This window comes from Beta vulgaris, chromosome 8, assembly GCF_026745355.1.
Source record: "Beta vulgaris subsp. vulgaris cultivar EL10 chromosome 8, EL10.2, whole genome shotgun sequence".
NCBI lineage: Eukaryota > Viridiplantae > Streptophyta > Magnoliopsida > Caryophyllales > Amaranthaceae > Beta > Beta vulgaris.
The window spans coordinates 1,222,866-1,243,454 of record NC_079209.1 but is presented as its reverse complement, the minus strand read 5'-3'; the positions used below and the strand labels follow the sequence as shown (position 1 = coordinate 1,243,454).

Genomic DNA, 20,589 nt, shown 5'->3' with positions numbered 1-20,589 from the left:
TAGGTTGTATACCATTATACTTGAGCTACTGTTTACAAAGGTGTTTTTAAGATATACTACCTCTTTTTTTTTAGTTGACCCGTTTCCATTGGACACACATGCTAATGCATTACATTAAACCTTTATATCTCTAATTGTCAATAAACAAAAATTATATAAAGTGATATTACGAAAATATACATTGAGACGAATCTAACAAGATCACACATGACTATATTTTTCCTTAAGTACAAATCACAAAAGATAGTCAAAGTTATACATGTGAATAGTGTCAAAAATCAAAACAGGTCATCTAAAATAGAGGATGGAATAAGAATTAATAGGTGGAGTTAGAGGTGGCCACGGTCCGGGCTGAGCCGGTTCAGACAACCGTGAACCTGAATGGGACCAGTTACTTGACCGGTGCGGTTCAGTTCAAGGTCGGAGCTAGAAGCAAGTTATCAACCCTGGACCGGTTGCATCATGGTTCAAAACGATTCAGTGGACAGATCGGTTCCGGGCCAGACCACCGGTCCTCACCCAAAACACTAAATGGGGTGGTGCAAAGACGGAGGGAAGGACCGATCATCAAAGCAACGCAGACGAAATTGGAGGAAGCGGCCCACACCTCCACAAAGATGAAACTGGAAGAAGGTGGGAAGTTGTGTTGATTTTTTGGAGAACCTTATGAAGACAAACATAACAAGTACAGTTCTAAGGCGATTCTGTGGGCGGTCCTTGACGGTCCTTATGGTGGTTCAAACCACGGTCTCCAAGCGGGACAACCCAACGTCCATTACGATCCACGGTTCGGTTTCGATGGCGGTCCTGCCCGGTTCCCTTTATCTACCTTTCAACTGTACTCACTCAAATCATGTCTTTTGCACGAAACCTGGCCGGTTCTGAACTGGTTTTGGCGTGGTTCGATCCGGGCTATTGATGGTCTGGTCCGATTGGGCCTCCTAATGGCCCATCTCTAGTTAGAGTAAGTATTACCTCTATTTTTTCATATACAACATTTGAATTTTAAATCACTCACCAAAAAGGTAAATAATTCAGCACCCTGCTTTTAAATTGATCTAACAAATAATTTTTTTAATTGACACAGTATAGCAAGCTTAAAATTCACTTTGGTGACCTAGCAAGACTTTTGTAGGTGTTTGCATTGGTTGTTCGCTTTTGAAGTGATTTTTTTCACTAGTTTTAGATTTTTCATGTGGTCAAACGCAAAAGATTTGATAAGTGATTTTAAAGTAAATAGAAAGACATATTTCAACCAAAAGAAAAAAAAACGGTGTTTATACTAGTATTACTTGTCGGCGGTTGGCTTCTATTTGTATATTTACACATAAAAGCAACATCAAACACATATTTCATTTAACACAAATTCGTTAATAGTCAAACAATTATCATAAAATAAACGAGTTTTCACCGCAGACAAGTAATATAGCCAATCCTAAACATCCCAATAGATAATTAGATGAATTCGTCTCTCTTCTTGACTTCTTCTACAACGAAGTGAACTGAATTGAATTTGTCTAAACTCAATTGAAATGAACTAAAGTTTCATTAATTCAGTCCGAAAGAACGAGAAAATAAATACTATCAATAAAGAAAAAGAAAAATGTATACTTCTTTCCCGCCATTCATCTGCTTCTTCTGCAACCCCCAAATTCTCAGCCAATTACACTCCCAGATAACTTCCGCAGCTATCTACACCTATGAACATGGTAATTTTTTCACTCTCTAATAGTCTAATGTTGATTTTCACAATTTCATCTTATTTGATTCGCGGAAACTTTGCAATTTCCAATTTTTAGGTCTAATTTCTAGGTTTTCGGAGTAATCTTCTCAATTTCTCGTTCATACTTCACACACATATAATTTTATTTTACGAATTTCATGGCCTTCATGAGATCAGCCGTCGATGATGTTGGTAGTTTTTTTTAAAAAATTACTTTTGTTTTTTGGATTTTCTGTATGGTTAGCAATTGAATTTTTATATGAAAAATTGGCGTGATTTTAATTTTGTCATTTCGTTAATTTTTGGTAATATTCTTAATGTTGAGTGCTATCTGATGTGATAGTTGTTGATGTAATACTTCCAAAATTTCTTGTGTATATCTATCTGCTTTTATTGATTTAATTTTCAAATAATTTATTTCCTGAGGATGAAGATCATTCTATGAATATTCTTCAATTTTTAGTTTTACAACTTGTTTAGGCTTAGCTGTACGTGCATGTTTGGTTTCCTTCTATGAATGATTATGTTTAAGCTTAATTTAATCTTTGTTTTACATGGGTAGGTGAAATGAAAGAATCTTTGGAGTATAATTCAATATTGTGATTTGTGCTTATGCCTTGTTAGTTGTTAATTCTTGCATTATGGATTTCATGATAAATAATCGAAGAGCTTAGTGCGTGATATAAATTCTTATCGAAGGGGAAAATAAAACATTAAACGCCTGATTGTTGTCGTGTAGACGATGAATGATCAAGGTCTTCCTTGAATACAAACACGATTGGGTTTCGCTTCAGTGGGAGATTTTTAACTTCATGCTTGATATCTAGATTAATTTTATAGCAAATGGTATAATGTCCCATGATTTAGAGATGGAGAGTTTATATTGACTACTAGTTACTACAAAGGAAATCCTGTCAGGAGTGAAATTAGTGAATTAAGAGATTGGTGTAGTGCAAAATCTCTGATTAAGGGGATTCACCAATACAGGATTACTAAATGACGAAACTGATGTGGGACTTCTGGTTTATGTGTATTCCGGTCATTTTTATGTAGTATGTCTTCTCAGCAATAAAACTTTTCATTTTGCATTAATGTACTTGTATGCTTCAGGGTAGAATGATGATTTGCTCTTATATGATTTTGCTCATCAAAAATTCTTTACCTTGACACACTTTAAGGAACCTCTTCTCCGGATAATTACACACTATGCAGAGTGCATTACCTACCAAGTTTAGTCTTCGGAAGCTGGTTAGAGAACGACAATATTTTGAATAACAAGCATGATTAGCAGTTGTTGGTTCGATTAAGTCTTTCAACGACACCACCATCATTTACCTATCTCATAGTGGATCTAAATGCATCTGTCCTTATGCTAAGGACTCCTTTATCACAAACAACATAAAAAAAAATATTATCAAGCTCTCTTATCGTGAACTACATATTTCAAATTCCTTACAGATCCTTCCTGAAATTACTACGCCCAAACCATCTTCTCATGGCTCCCCTACATCTGCAACTCATGAAAGTTGTTCAGCTGCCATGCCTGTAGCTCAGCTGCCTAGACACATGTGAATTCTTCTTTTTCTAATAACTAATAACATCATAGACGCACATCCATTAAGACTAACTAATGTTGTACATTTGGCATGGCTTGGTGAAGCAACGGAGTCTAGAATTCTTTAACTGTGAGAAAGTCACTCTTTAAGTTAAATGCAGGGGATGTCAGAATATGAGGTGAGAGGATAATTGCTTGAGTAGATTGTCATCAAGATTATTTGGTCCCTCTTTGAGATGAAAAGCGCATCTAAACTGATTTGATATCTTCCCATGGGTCATGCTCTCTGCATCCCTTTATTTTTGACGGTTAGTAGCGGTATAAAACCCTTGCATAGTCTTGAAATACTGGATGAAAGATGGAAATTATGGAACATATTTTTTTAGTCTGCAAGTTGATAGTGTGGAATATTATGGGCTTCAACAATGTACTTTATGTGGTGAAGTAAAAGATATGCAATTGTAGGATGCGATGAGAGGCAGAGCAGAAAGCTGAAGGATATAAGGTTCCTCAAAATAGGCACTTTGTTAAGTTTGAGAAAATTGTCTGCAGCAAATGTAGTTTCATCTGATTGTCCCTTGAAATAATAGCTGCTTGTAAAGTGATCAAGAATCAATATTTAGATGTTGTGTCTCTTTGACTCTCTACTGATGATTGCAAGAGCCCATCCGCAATATTCTAATATCAATAGCTATCTGTTTTGAGAGCTAACAAATGAAGCAAGTGTCTCAAATTAGTCAATATTAGTTTCCCGGCCTCTCAAATATTGAGACTGATGATGAGTGAATATTACGAGATTGAGAAAAAAAGATTTTAAACAAGAAAACTTAACAAAATAAAAAATTTACATGTCATCTTATTGTAGCAGTTCATTAAGTGAGAGATGTTTCACAACTTTGATCTATGAGCTTCTCGTAAAGTGCCTTCCCTGGATTTCTGTTTATTACCTTGTTTCTAATATACATCAGTCCTTGTGAATATGCCGTTTGGCTTTGTGTACAACAATTAAAATGAAGGAGTAAAATGAGAATGGCATCTGACCTTGCAGGTTCAGGCTTCAGCTGTTCCACATTCAGTGATCAGTTGTTTGGTCATCAATGTTATGTGCTTACGTAGAGTCGTAGACAATGAGTGGCCTTCAAGTATTCAATTTCAGGAAAGTTCTTCTCAACGGTCAGTAGATCCTTCTTGTTTCTTTGATATTTTTTATTAGCAAGCTTCTGTTATTGGTAATAGTCATTGAATTATCAGTTCATTGGGCTAGATTTCTGACTACGTACTAATAAACAATTTACATGTATTGCTTTCCATAGTATGAGGTTGCACACCATCCACAAGTCCTTCAGATCTCATATCCCAAAGTAGCTCTGAGATTTGATCTCGGAGCAATTAAATAATTCACCTTAAACAAACATTATCAATCCCAAAGAAAAAAATATATTGTTTGTTGAAGCTACTGAACAGCTCATTGCAGAACAAAACTTTTAGCATCATTTTGATAAACCACCTAATATCTATACATCAGCTGGTCAATACTCAATATGTGAACATGCCAATAACTTATTAGGGTAAATCATCCATAGAATTTAGACAAAGCTATTGCCAAATTAGGTATGAGATGTAAGCTTATATAATTCCTCTTAATGTTCCATTAACATCTAGTTTACTTTTTAAACTGCAAGGTGTCCCCCTAATCACGACCGTAGAAGCATCTGAGGAAAGCTACACTAACACTTATCTTAATCATACATTAATTAGCGTAAGCGGATTTTCTGGACGTTAATATATAATTATTATTCTCATTCCATATAGTTAAGGTTACTTTATACACACACTAATTGAAAATGAGCTTAAACTCAGAAGTAATTTACGAAGCTCAAGAAGCAAGGATATGGAATTGTGGGGTCAGGTTTCTTATAACAATAGAGGCCAAATATAAATCTCAGTAGACATTAAAAAATCATTTGACCGTGGCAGTGTCTTATCTTGGGACAGAAAGTTAGATTAGGACACTTTGCACATGATCTTTGATGCTCATGAACACTGTTCACAAGTCATCATTTTTCCTAATCTGAATAATGTACTCAATTTATTATTAGAAAAAAATTGTAGATAGCAACAAATTTGGAGCTATCTTAAACCTGTTTACTGCTTGTGAATTTTGATGCTAAATAAAATACTTTCTGCTTCTTTGTTCTTGCCACCTGTCCAAGCTGATTCAATAATGTTAGTTCAACATGACAAATCATTGCTTGTCATTTAACTAAACTCCGTTTGATCACCCATATTTTTCCCTGTGGACTTTTGGGAAATTAAAGGAAGTAGAAGGTATCTGCTTTACTTTTGATTCCTTATGATGGGACTTGGGATGTAAATGATACAATAATTACAATTCAATTGACAAAAGAGAGTATTGATTATGAAATGATTCAAGAAGAGAGAAGGTGAAATATTGAAATGTGATGGTGAACTTTATTAATACTTTAATTAAGGATTAAAAATATATGTATGATAAAGTAAATAATGGTAAGAGCGGATAACAACTAGTAGTACTTTTAAATTGGTAGGATCTTTCAAGAGACCTTTCATGTGAAACCTTTGCAATATGAGAGGTTATATAGGTTCCAAGGTCATTTTAACCCTCTATAATATCTCCATTAATTTGTTGTTATTCTGTTCTTTAAGATCATGGTATGTGTCTCGTTCCGTAAATTCTGTTGAATGTAAGTACTCTGTACTCTAATCTCTTAATATGTGAAATCCCATATCTCAAACATTAGGTTGAGAAAGTGCTAGGAGTTATAGTAATATGTCACACACAGTATTATATACAATGTTGTAGTTTAAATGTTTAATGCAAAACTTTAGCCTTGGTTTTAGACTGGAAAAACATCTACCTACTGGTTAAATTACGGACTGGAGATAGACAGTTGTAATACTTACTGGTTAGCAACAGAATATATATTTTGTTAATTGTCTTTATCTCTAATGGATGGATTACCCATTAATTTGATTCAGCACTCTCCTTTTCAGACTCTTTTTACATATAAATTATTTTGCGTCTGTCTTACATGAAACGGCAGACTAAAAAAACGTCATGTGGACCCCACATTTCCTAATCTACCACTTCGTTGATGCCACGTATCCCGTCGTGATATTTCATGCAAACTCGTGCAATAATCTATATTAGCTTAATGAAATGTCATTGAAGATTCCCAGCATACTGAATGTGTTCTGTTCTATACAATGCTTAGTACTGTACTAGATATTTTGTTCAAAACTTTCTGCATTGCACCAATGCGTGCAATCCATTTTTAATGCTAGAGTAATGCAGCACTAAGAATATTCTAGGAGGCCTAAAAGAGGGTTTTGGAGGATGCTTTTATCGTGGAAGCTTATAAGTGGACCAAACTTTTAAATTATTCTCCTAGATCAAAGTGCCTGAAGTAATCTATTTTTTCTTAAATGAGACTCTAATTGGCTTTTAGCAAATATGTCCACGAGGGTTTCCTTTCTATTGCTTTTTCCTACTGCTTCTATGCTGGAGCAGGTGGAGGAGATTGAACATTTATGCTTCAGATTGAGTAGTTGTAATAGATTGGACTTCATTAGCATACATTAGCCTTGGAATAGAGTCCTTAGCATTTGTGTCTTTACATTTCTTAGAAAAGAGAGGGAATCTAGAAATATCATTGGACTTCAAGTGTTACCCAAAAAGAAAATCATCAAATAATCTACTCTAGCATACAAATATTGGTACATTGGAGGCTCAACCCAAGTCCCAGTTGTTACTTAGTAGTTACAGTGGGATGTGATAAATCTACAGGGGAGGAAAGATCAAAAGAGGCTATTTTCTGCCACCTATTTCTTTATTTCTATTGCATAACCTTCAACTTTTTATGAAGGATGAATGAGAGTCTTTTGAAATGTTTTCTGTGATTCACTTTATGTTTGCAAAAGCAGTTTCAGATGTTAAAGTTTGATTGCTCACATTTGGGTATATTTAACTATACTTTGATTTAATTGGAAGAATGAACTTTTCTGTCTACTCTCCACGATGACAATTGATTATTGAATAACTAAGATGAAAGAAGTGTTAATTATTTTTCTTGTTAATCATTGTGCAGTTCTTGATTTTTTTTGCAAAACAAACCCTCCACTAAAGCTGGAGAATTTGCCGCAGGGGGGGGGGGTGTCAGAATTAACTGATGTGTGGACTGATGCCTTACAAAAGTCGATCTAATTCTTAATTTATCTGTTTCTTTGCATCAAATTCACCTGGTCTTTCCCAGAATTAATGAGCCAATTTTACTATAGGGTTAAGTTAAATGGCATTTGCAAATATAAAATTATTGCCTATATTCTTCAGACTCGAGTACTCATAGCAGCCACGAGTATGTGTCCAATGGTCCCGCTCAGCTATTTTGTGAGATGTTTGCATGATAATGTCCAATGGTATATATTCATGTCGGAGTGTTGAAAACCTGACATGGATCCTTGATAGAGTTCGAGATATTGGCCTTGTCATTGGCTGTTTATATGGCTGGCTGCATCGGCCTTATCTGATTCTTTTTAGGACAAATACTGGAGGAAGATTAGCATTTAGGGGAATGTGATCTAAATAGTAAATGCAGTAAAACATTTTTTTTGGGATGTGGTTACAAGCTAAATGCACATGTTGCTGTAGATGACCCCCTCTGCAGGTCTTTTGTACTGACCCTCTCTGCTTACCATTCTTAGACACTCGACACAGGACCATTTATATTACGATTATCTTCTCCTCAACTTAATATTGCTAAACTTAATTGTTTTTGTTGAACTTAGTATTTACATGTATTGGTTGTGCCATATAGGTAAACCTTGTCGATCTCTATGAAACAAACCATCAGCCGGAGAAGATCAAGACGTACTGCAAGGAGATTTCTTTGTTTGATCCAAGTTTTTGGATCTCAGATACTTCGTCACCGATTCCTCCTATACCACTCATGAGATCGTTCCCTTAAGGTGAGCCATTAGTCTTTCTTTTATACTCCTATCTAAGACTTGGTTTAATGTGTAATACTGAAAATAAACGTCGAGGAAAAATAGTCATACACTTCTTTACCACTAATATTGTAAGAGTTTTGGGGTGATCTAGAAAGTATAAGGATTTTAGTGAAAAATGTTACCCTTATAAATATATACTTCATGTTGTAGGTTGATGATATATCAAATATTAAAAGAAGTGGGATAAAGCTGAACGTGAAACAAGAGATTTTAAGTCGTTACTTACACTGCAAAAGTGGTGAAAAACAGAGTATATAGCATGACCTACCTCCATTATTGATATCGCAAATTTATTAGTGAACTATACTACATTTTGTAATTTAGTGTACTCCATAATTGTAACTTATCATTATAAAGAGTCCACCAAAGCACACTATATTTTAAGTTTATTCCACGGTTGTGATTGGATATTACCTTAGCTTGGCCCAATATTGGCTTTTTTGGGGGGCCTTGCATTGAAATCAGGGATTGTTTCTTGAGTTGATTCCATTTCCAGTTGAATGGACTTTTTTTTTTTTTTTGAAATGTAAAACTTTCGTGTCTTAGCTCTGTTTACTTAGATGAGTATCGGAAAAACTTCGTCTATCTACGGATTAGACTACCCATCATTAATAAAGACTTGTTGAGAGTAGTGGTAATAGAATCCAACTAAATGGAATTATTATCTTTTTAATACTCTATTAGTAGTGGGTCGTCAATCCGTTGGATAGATGTAGCAATGTCCGATGAGTATATGTTCACGTTACACCCTCCATTTGCATTATTAGTTGTAATGCTTTGACTTTTACAATATTTACATAGTAGCTTTCGTCGAGAACTTTATAAAAGTACTAATTTAAATTCAAGTGTTACGACTCATCATTTTAGGATAGGATGTGAGCAACTGAGATCTCATGTCACATTATGTGTCACATTATGTGTCACATTTTATGTCCCAATCCCTTCTTTTTCTAACACATCACTTAAATTGGTGATATGTCATAAGGAGAAGTGGGTTGAGATACAAATGGAATGCATAATGAGACAAATTATCCTAACTCGGACTGAGTGTTAAATATATGTGATATTACCACTTTTATTTCTGGAGTTAATTATCTTCTTCTCAATGTCTTGTGTGCAGAAAATTATGATGAAGAACTTACCTTAATTGAACTTGTTGGCGTTATAATTAGACTTAATAATTTCACTCTTATTAGTAATAGATCATGTATGGTTATTTGTAAAATATGTTATGGAGAAAATCATCTTCTTATGATTGTAAACATCTCATACCATACCTAAAAGAAATTATTAGCATGGCTTCCTAGAGTTATTCTATTATTGTGTTTATTATTTGAAATGATGTTAATCGTGTCAAGATCAAATTAAAAAAAAAAATGTCATTCTTACTTGGCTTCAAGTTGCTTATGTAATTCGAGATAGGTTCAAACTTGAGATTGAGTGTGTAACAACCAAGAGCTCATTAATAGATATTATTCTCTCTAGATCTTAATCGGCAAGGATTTGCTTTTGTGAGAAATTGTAGTACTACTTAAGAGGTCTTTATTGGGTCAAGATCTTCGGCACTTATTTTGTAGCATCCTAAAATTTACATCTTATTAAAGAAAATGAGAGAGGGAAAACCGGAAAATAAGGAATAACAACATAACTTGAAGTTGTTATTTCCTCTTTTATTTAAATAGACGATGTTCCACTTTGACTTTTACATTATTTTCATATTCTATCTTGACCAAATATTTCTACTTTCTACATATGTATTAGAAACCAATGTTAGCATAAGATGTACAAAACCACTATCAGCATACAATGTTATTTTCCTATAAAAGCATTCGCATAAACTATTATAACACTATACTAGTGTTATGGCTATTACCACTGCAACAAATTAAAGTACATACACTACATTAACTTCCTTAAAGTTTTTTTTATAAGATAAAGATCTCTTGCAAGTAGAGGGAGGATAGATTTCGGAATCTCACTTGATAAAGAGTAAGAATAACCTCCAACCAACTAGATACACCTTAATTCTTAAAACAGTTGGTCTTGTAAGAAACCGCTTAATTTTAACTTAAAATTATGCACGGTCCAAGTCCAATATTAAGAGGATAACATGCCACCTTTTTTTTTAATATAATGACTAGTTTAATCTATTTAGGAACCAAGTTAATCTATTTCGTTACTAGTTTAATCTATTCAGTAATGAAATTCTTAATCCATTCAGTGACTAGTTTAATCCTATTAGGGACTAGTTTAATTCGTTCGGCAAAACTACAAGGAAAAAAAAAGGAAAGAGAAGAGAAGGAATAACTAGGATAGTGTTAGGTTAGAGTGAAATGGAATGGAGTTGTCAAAAAAATTCAATCTTAAATTCGTCTAATTTTACATCAAAATTAAACCGTCTATTCTAATAATGTGTGTTCTTAATATAATACAGGCACGTATTAACTCCTACTAAAAGTAGAGTATTTATTAATAGGGAGAAGAGAGGTAGTAGGGTGTACAGTTGGACAAAAACAATAGGAAGAGGATCTTACTCTTACCATACCCTACCCTACCCCGTCTTTAAAGCCATGTAATAATGAAACCAAAAGGTCTTTGAAAAAGCGTCATTTGACGCTGAGCGAGATGGGGGTACGTGGCTTATTCAGCGTAAGTGACAGGCTGACAGCTAATGTGAATCCTAAAAGCAGGCACACAGTCTACGCCGGAAAATGATAGCATTTCACTATTCCTCGTGTGGACTGTGGATGCATATATAATCGCGTATTACCAACGAACCTCGGGTCGAATGGTATGACTTTCTATTTCTTATATGAACGTCGAGTGATTAAGGTTTAAATCTTGTTGGAAGCATAAATTTCAATATTGTTGTATGTTGAAGGGGGGGAGGGGTGTTAGAGCTTGTTGGGCATTTAGGTAAGTGAGTGAAGAAATTGATCTTACCACGAGGTTCCCGAAATGGAGCCTCAAAAAATATACTTCCTCCGTTCTGTTTTAAATGAAACATTGTGCGAAATGACACTATTTATTGATCAATTTTGACTCCAATTTTTCACCATTATATAAAGAAAAACATAGTCAAGTGGGATCTTGTTAGATTCGTCTCGATGCATACTATCAAATTATAACTTTTTTATATTTTTTACGTGTGCACAACTAAAGATATTAATGATTAAAGAAGCGTGTTGGGTTGCGTGAAAAAGCAAACGTTTCATTTAAAACAGAACGGAGGAAGTATAATCGTTTATTGCCTGATATTAATTTTTCTACTACTTAGTATGTATAGTAGAAGTGACAAATAAGTTCTTCGGATTAGATTTATTCGACTCTTTTGATCAATTAGATCGAGTTTGGTTATGTTTAGATTCTTATTTCTAGTACTATTTATTTCTAGAGTTTTGATATATGTAGCTATTAGGGTTGCAAATATGCATTGAATATATAAACTAGTATAAATTTATGACATAATCAAGCGTCAATTGATGTAATTAATGCTTATTTTTTTGCTTACTATTTCCATTTCTAGCTTCTTTTTTAATAGAACTCTTCAAAAGGGGAGCTTACTTCATTAAATCGAAACAAGCACCAACACTTACAGATTTAGGAAAATCCGATCCCAAATGTTTTCGCCCTCTTCAAGAGTAATGAAGTGAGCTAAACTTTATTGGAACAATTTTTTGAAACAGCCCAATAAAAAACTCCGTAACAACAACTCTGATCTCACACATAAAAAAAAAGAAAACTAATACTCTACTACACTAACTTAAGAGTCCTCCTTTTGTTAATTTCTTCATATCTCATTAATAAGGTACTGATTTAGCATAATAATTATGATTATCAAAAAAACTAATACTACACTAACTTGTTTTTTCTATCCATATGAGCCACGAAGGCAGTACAAAGAAAGAGATGGGGGGATTCGAACTTGTGACCTATTGTTCACAGTACCAATCTTAACCACTAGACCAAGACATCCTTGATATACTACACTAACTTACGAGTCCTCCTTTTGTTAATTTCTTCATATCTCATTAATAAGGTACGGATTTAGCATAATAATTGTGATTATCGTGGAACTTTGTATGTCATTAGTAGATTAGAGTATAATTATGACAATGAGGTGATTATGTAATCTTTGAGGCTTAAATTTCTCCAAAGACAAGGGACACGTCGCCTATGTTATAAACTAAGGACGGCACCGAATCCATTTGACTTCGGCTGTCTGTCACACTCATTTCCTTTATATACTCCTTGTACCCCTTCTACGGACCTACAACTTTTCTGCTTCTCCACATTTTCTCTTTCTAAAACTTCTTTCTCTCCCAAAAACTAAGGGTTAGTTCTTAATCTTTTGGGACACTTTGGAAAAAACTTGGAACACTACAACTTTCTAAAACGAGTATAATCATCATGGGAAGAGCACCTTGTTGTGATAAAAATGGATTGAAGAAAGGTCCTTGGACTCCTGAGGAAGACCAAAAACTCTTGGATTATATTCAAAAACATGGTTATGGTAATTGGAGAACTCTTCCTAAGAACGCTGGTAAGTTTTTGATATTTTATGTTATTTTATTTATTCATAGTTTTCTTGGGTAATACTACCTCCGTTTTCTATTATTTGCAACGATTAGACATTTTTCCTGTTTATTTTATATCAAATCGTTGCACATAATAAAAAACAGAGGTAGTATATAGTATAACAACTTGTTGCTCAAAAAAAGACAACTTTCTTTATTTTATTGTGGTAACAAAAGTTTCATAGTTTATTTTGTTCTACATTTGCTTTTAAAACATGTCATGTTAAAACATGGGTATGTGTTTAGTAGTAGGTAAATTTTACTCATTTATGAAACTCCAACCTCTTTCTAAGCTAAAAAGAAGCTCAAACCTCATATTTTCCTGGTCTCAAAACATTTTAGTTTCCGAAATTCCAACTGTTTTCGTGCTACATAAATATGATGCAGATGTGAAAAATCAATGATTTCGAAAACTAGAATAAGTCTCCTTGTATTCAGAAAGTGGTTTTTTTTTTTTTAGCATCAAACTCCCATAGTCCAAGTTCAACATCTAGAAGTATCAATATTATGCACTAGCTAGATAGATTATAGATATTGTTAATGCATATAAATTATAAACTAAAATAGATTTCCTTGTTGTTATGATCATGTAGGACTTCAAAGATGTGGGAAAAGCTGTCGTCTACGATGGACTAATTATCTCCGACCAGACATCAAAAGAGGAAGATTTTCATTTGAAGAAGAAGAGACCATAATTCAACTCCATAGTATTTTAGGGAATAAGTAAGTTATTATTTTCTTCTTTTACTACACTTGAAAACAAAAAGGAGTGTACTATAAGCTTTGAAATTTATTTCAAAAACGTCTTTCATTTTATTTCTTTCTTTGGACCACTGTAAAGATGTTGATTTATATGGTCCATGCACATAATAATACATAATAAGGTCACAATCGTTACAAAAGTACATACTTTTTATTATCTATCTTGGGTCTAATCTTGCTTCTTTCTTTGACTATCAAACAGATGGTCGGCTATTGCTGCTCGTTTACCAGGAAGAACTGACAATGAAATCAAGAATTATTGGAACACCCACATTAGGAAAAGATTGCTAAGGATGGGAATCGATCCTGTGACACATAGTCCTCGTCTCGATCTCTTAGACCTATCTACCATATTAAGTAACTCATCTTTTTACAATAACACTACTTCTTCATCATCACATTCTCAAATGAACAACATGTCAAGGTTACTTGGGTTCTCAAATTTGGTAAACCCTAATGAGCTACTAAAAGTAGCTACCTCAATTCTTTCAAATCAACGCCAAAACCCTAATTCTTCTTTATACCAAGATTTCCAAGGTAATGATTTTACTAGCAATGCTCAAATGCAAAATAACTTTAATAACCCAATGTTACAAACTACACAAATTCAAACTCCAATTATAAATCCGATCCCAACTTGTACTACAATGACTACTACTGCTACTGCTACTACTGCTGCTGCTACTACTGGTGCTATTGCTATTGCTACAGATATTGATACGCGTCCTTGTGTACCAATTTATGATGAAGCTCAATTAATGGAGCCTAATTTTGAGCAATATTCTACAAATATTACCAACTTTGATGCCCAAAACTTAAATCAATGGCAAAATCATGGTTTGTCCATGCCAGATGGGTTGGTTAATTATCAACCAACAAGTTTTGATTATTATGGTTCTCATCAAAGTTTTATAGACCCTTCATTATCTGATAATTCTACTTTTCAATCATATAATGTACATCAAAACTATATGAGCTATGGACCTTCGGTTATGTCAACACCATCTTCAAGCCCTACACCTCTAAATTCGAGTTCGAATTCAACTACATATGTCAACAGCAGTGGAACAGAAGATGAACGAGAAAGCTATTGTAGTGAGATGAATAAGTTTGAAATTCATGATATTCTTGATGTTAAGCAGTTTTTGTTAGCTTAATTAGACCAACTAATTATGAAATAATAGTTATTTGCCCAATTAGGTTTAATTTTTCCCTTCTTTTTTTTTCTTATGTATCTAGGATTATTTTCTCTCTTTTGCTTTAACTTGTTTATTTATATTTGTGGATACACTGTATAATTTTAAAGAACTATTTTATGTAATTTTCAGCTGATGAATGCATAAAGATTCAAGATATCCATCAAATCTCACTTTGTTTTAACCTTCATTGGAAGGATCCCATGATTGGATAACAATTGATATTGATAGTTTCTTCTCTTAATTTACTTTGTGGCTATATTTTCTACACCTAAATTACTACTATTTTCTTGAAATTAGATAACAAATAGACACATTTGATGTTGATCAATAGATAATAAGTACAAATCATGTGAGATGTGTCATCAATTTTAATCTTCTTTTTATTAAATTTGCATCAATCATCTTTGATTTTTTTTTTTAATAAGAAAGGCTAAACAATAAGTTAAAATGACAATAATTTATTAATCCTACTACCATGCATTATTTGCACGCAACGGTGCATGCAAATAATATAATTAAGTAAAAGTTCATGTATGGATTCCATAAATCTATGTCGTCTTAATCCTAGCTAGCAAATTACCTAATATGGTATTCTTTAACCTCAAACAACCTATAAAAAGCAAGGAACGTATCTAAAGTTGCAGATTTTAAGTAATTATGCACTTCAAAGTTCAAATAATAGTGTATTATGTCCTAATTATTGGTAACAACACTGCCAAAATCATGAGAGTCTTACTATATTATTATTGTTTTCTTTTGTTGATAAAAGATAATCTTCTTTTTTATGCAAAGATGAATATCAACATTTTATTAATTATAAAGGATAGAGGAATAATTGCGGCTATAATTCAAGTCAATATCATTATTGGTCATCATTGATTATTTTTGTCTTCATAATTTAATAATAAAGGCTGTTTATTTTAAAGTGGATAATGTGAGGGGAATTTAACGATGTGTTAAAACTATACCTCATCTAGTCGGCCTTGTAATTTTGTACAAATCACAATAATACAGTTCATATTTTACTTTACGCACTACATATATACTGCTAAAGTTTTGAATTATGCACAATATATGTAAGACTAATGCCTTAAAATCTTGAATATGTTCGACAAAATGCGTCAAAAGGAAAGATTCGAGGATCGCCCGCTCAGGTCGAGCAAAGTCGTCCGATCGGGCACGAGACTAAACTTCAGCAGGATGATTTCGGAGGTCGCCCGATTCGCCTCACTGAACTTACGACCGGGCGAGGCCTCCCGGTCGGGCCCACGTCAATTCTGGAATCTGTGAAATTACCGCCCAATCGGGCGGTGGCCCGTTTTCTGCGAAAAACGTGTTTTCGACGCGGGGTATAAATAGGTTATTTACCTAGTTGTTTTAGATTACGAATTTAGTCCAATTCTCTCTGTAATCTGGTTTTCCTCACATAATAAAATAGTATCCCTCTGCCCGTGGATGTAGCCAAATTGGTGAACCACGGCCATGTAAATATGTTGTCTGTTTTTATTGTTTTTACATACATTCGATTATTTGTTTCTTTCTCACGTCTGCTATAACAATATAAATGAAAAAGATTAATAACACTAGATAGTAGATATGAATAACTCAAGATTTTATAGTGTACATATGTGAAATACTAAGAAAGTACTTTCACACTATTTCACATATTTACACTATATATAAAACTTTTGAGTTAATATAGATACATGTCTTAGATAGCTAACTAGGTTTTTAGCTATTCCTAATTCTTTCACATTGATATTATATAACGGACAGTGTCAGTGATAGTAAGTAGTAACAACGCATTATATATATTTTGTTGCACTGATGCATAATGTTTAAAAGCTTTGAAGTATGAGATACACAAAAATATAAAGGCTATCTTGATGCGTTTTTTTCTAATAAGTAGACGTATTTTGTGTGTTCATGCGTGCGTATGGATGGATCAAAAAGGTATTACAAGAGTATCATATTAATTTTATCTAGTACTTCTATTATATATGAAACATGCATAGGACGAGCTACTTCAAACACTTCAGAAACCAAGAAGAATCAAAATAAAATAGCTTTAAAGGATTTGACTTAACTCACTTTAGTTTATTTTAGCTCGTTTGAAGTTATGAAAACTTATTTATGCTTAAGCCCTATCTGTTTAAACTCTATTTTACTCCCTCCGTCCCATAATATAGTGCCTATTTCATTTTTGGTGGTCAAACTTTAAAATTTTTGACCGAATATTCTCATTTCTATATATAAAAAAACATATTCATGTAGGATCTTGTTAGATTCGTCTCAATTGTGGTTTCATAATATCAACTTTTTATATTTTTTATTAATAAAGAATTGAAGATATTAAAGGTCAAAGTTACGTTTTGGAGACCGTGAAAAAAGAAACAAGCACTATATTATGGGACGGAGGGAGTAGTTCAATTCAGTTCAATAATTGAGCTCACTTCAACCCAAAAGAAAAATACCTTATTGAAATTTATAACTCGGATGTATTTTTTGAAACTTGTTATATGGCTTAAATTTATTGGAACTTTCAAAAATCATTACCTAGTATTAATTAATAAATATTATTGCGATGTTAATAACTACAATATAATGCAATAATAATGTCTACTTTATATTTCCTCCGTTTTTAAATACATGCTCCTTTTTTAGTTATACACTTGTCGATGCACAACTTTAATCGACCATTAATATCTCTAACTATCCATTACATTAAATTTTAGAAGATTGATATTTTGAAACTATACATCAATACAAACTAACAACATCTTGTTCACTAACATTGAGTTTTATACACATGTCGAAAATATGGTAAAAGTGGAGTTTATAAATAGTGCTAAAGTCAAACTTGCGCATCTATATTTTTTTGGGTCTAATTAAACGACTAAATGCAGTGATATAGACAGGATTCGATCCCAAATCTCAGATACCACCCTTACAAGACTTTACCAACTAAGCTAAATAACATCAATAAATTAAGCATCTATCTTCATAGAAAGCTAGTGGTTATCAAACTACAGTCTACAAAATATATATATCATACTTAATTACTCCCTCCGTCTCAAAATATAGTTCCCATTTCTATTTTGGGAGTCAAATTTTAAAAACTTTGACCAAATTTTCTTACTAATGTATACAAAAAGACATATTCATGAGGGGTCTTGTTAGATTCGTCTCAATGGTAAATTTGTAATATCAACTTTTTATATTTTTTACTAATAAGAATAGAAGATATCGTAGGTTCAATGTACATATTGGAGACTGTTTAAAATAAAACGGGAACTATATTTCGGGACAGAGGATTAATAGTTTAACGTGTAACTCTACAAGTTTAAATTTAATAAGTAGAAAGAAGAAACCAAGGTTGTTCATAAGTCAAAACAAAATCCTATTCACAGCTTGCAATTAACAACAATTTATTACAACTTAGAAGTTGTAAAAAAGTACGACAGGTTTCACGGACACCGACAGTAAAATCCCGGCCACGTCGCCGGAGAAATCATGTGAATAGGGCACGTGTCCGACCACCTATGAGATTACTGTCTCCTCACAACTTACTTACGAGTAAAGACAATAATTAAAATAATCATATGATTTTAAAGCTACTATCACTATATGTACGTACAATAATTTGTTTAATTTTTCGTCCTTTTGAAAAAGATTATCTCAGCAATTAATGGGGGATTATTTGACTTATAATATGGTACGTGGCACTTTATAAGTGATGACAAATATTAAGGGGACCAAATATTTTACTTCCTCCGTTTTGTTTTAAATGAAATATTGGATGAAATGACACTATTCATTGATCAATTTTGACTCCAATTTATCGCTATTATATAAAGAAAAACATAGTCAAGTGGGATCTTGTTAGATTTGTCTCGATGCATACTATCAAATTATAACTTTTTTATATTTTTTACGTCGACAACTATAGATATTAATGACTAAAGAAGCGCGTTGGGTTGCGTGAAAAAGCAAACGTTTCATTTAAAACGGAACGGAGGAGGTATGTTCTTTTGTTATTATTGATAAGGAGGAAATAAAGAAGTTTTTGACTATTAAGAATTTAAAGCTATGGCATGTCTCTTGTGCTAGATTTATTTATGGCCCTTTTTTGCCTTCTTTTTCTTCGTTTTTCATTTTATTTATTAAGAATTTAGGACTTATCATATAAGATCACGGATGGAAAATTTAGTTACTACTTCGATTTTGAAATTATGGATATTTTGACGTAAAAAAAAAAATCATGGTCATATATTGTAGACTAATAATTATATACCCTAATATCGGAGTGTACCTATTGATATATTAGGGTGGTTTGGAATGGTATGTGGATTAAAGATAACCACACATGGATGTTGAAGTATGTGATCCAAATGCATCTTATAAGCCTTTGTAAAAGAAATAGCACTCTAGTTTATAACACTCATCGTCTGGGTTTCGTTGATGATAGGTATAAGTGTGCATGGGTCTGATCCATTTATTTACCTTGTCCAATATTTGTTGTTCTAAATCAGTATTAATACATTGATTATATGATATATTCATTAATGTCGACATGTCGTCTTGTGATTTGATGTTAATCGGAAGATTAAGATTATCTCGCCTAACTTCCACCAGAACCATTATTAGCCACTTTGGTCATGAGTGACCAGTATGTATATGACAAGTCATACTCGCTCAATCTTGACTCATAATTTTAAGTTAAGAAAAGGTAATATAATTTGATTATTCATGACTATTTCGATTATTTTGAAATTTTTTGAATAATCTAAAAAGTTATGTGTTTTGTCTATGAATAGGTTTTTAGGTCGTCTATTATATTTATAAGATCTCCTAAATTTTTTGACTTTTTTAAAATCATTAATAGGTACTTTTTTTTTCTCTAAAATCAATAAAGTTGAAATTATTGACGTTTATTTTCTCTAAAATAAATAGAGTTGAAACTATTGACGTTCATTTAATAAGAAAGCATTAAAGATTTGTTATTATAAGTGAAGATCATCCATTTAAGTTTATCTATGCGATGCAAATTGAAATTCTTAAGTACATTAGTCGAATAATGTTTGCTTGAAATAATTGGATTTGTTTGAGCAATGACTTTGGAAGTTTGGATCAATAATGACCCTCTTCGGGGTAGAAGTAACCGATTAGACCGGTTAAAGTCTAAATAGTACATTAACAATGCTTTCCTTTTTCTCTATGTATTTGTTGAGTTGATATGACTCAAATGAGACAAAAGAGTAAAATTGACTTTGTAATAGTACGGATGATGGCTATAAGTAGAACGAACAAAAATCCACACAATCCATCAACCTAACCTGTAACCAATCTAATAATAATAAATTAGGTCAAATTTTTCAATCCATTTCAACCCGTTTAATTATACAGGTTGGATCAGGTTGAAAATTTCAACCTACATCCAACTCATCGAACTTATTTACTTAGTGGGTCAAATTCGGGTTAACTTTGACCCATCAACCTATTTATATTTCCATCAATTTTCAAGTTAAATAATAAATTATAGTAAAAAGGATTTTATTATATGTGAAATTATCTTATGGTTATGTATATTGATTATTAGTACTTTGAAGTTTTTAGAATATTGGATACTTAAGTAATTACTAATAAGGCTCCAATTGATGGAAATGGAAATATGTTATATGTTGGTTAATTGGTCGATTTCAGGTCGACCATTTATTACCAGGTTGA

At 32.8% G+C, this 20,589-nt stretch overlaps 1 protein-coding gene and 1 non-coding gene across 2 annotated transcripts; both read left to right on the top strand.

Moving 5' to 3' along the window:
• Positions 1 to 1,549: 1,549 nt before the first annotated feature.
• On the top strand, positions 1,550 to 8,793 carry LOC104900531 (uncharacterized). Its single transcript, XR_007269077.2, has 4 exons — positions 1,550 to 1,709; positions 4,327 to 4,451; positions 8,132 to 8,282; positions 8,475 to 8,793. It is a non-coding gene; the product is annotated as an uncharacterized LOC104900531 (transcript).
• A 3,431-nt stretch (positions 8,794 to 12,224) lies between these two features.
• Positions 12,225 to 15,055, top strand: LOC125491503 (transcription factor MYB102-like). The gene is made up of 3 exons (XM_019251085.3): positions 12,225 to 12,867; positions 13,495 to 13,624; positions 13,866 to 15,055. Exons 1-3 carry the CDS (start codon positions 12,735 to 12,737, stop codon positions 14,818 to 14,820), a joined length of 1,218 nt encoding a protein of 405 aa, XP_019106630.2. The 5' UTR covers positions 12,225 to 12,734; the 3' UTR covers positions 14,821 to 15,055.
• Positions 15,056 to 20,589: the final 5,534 nt, after the last annotated feature.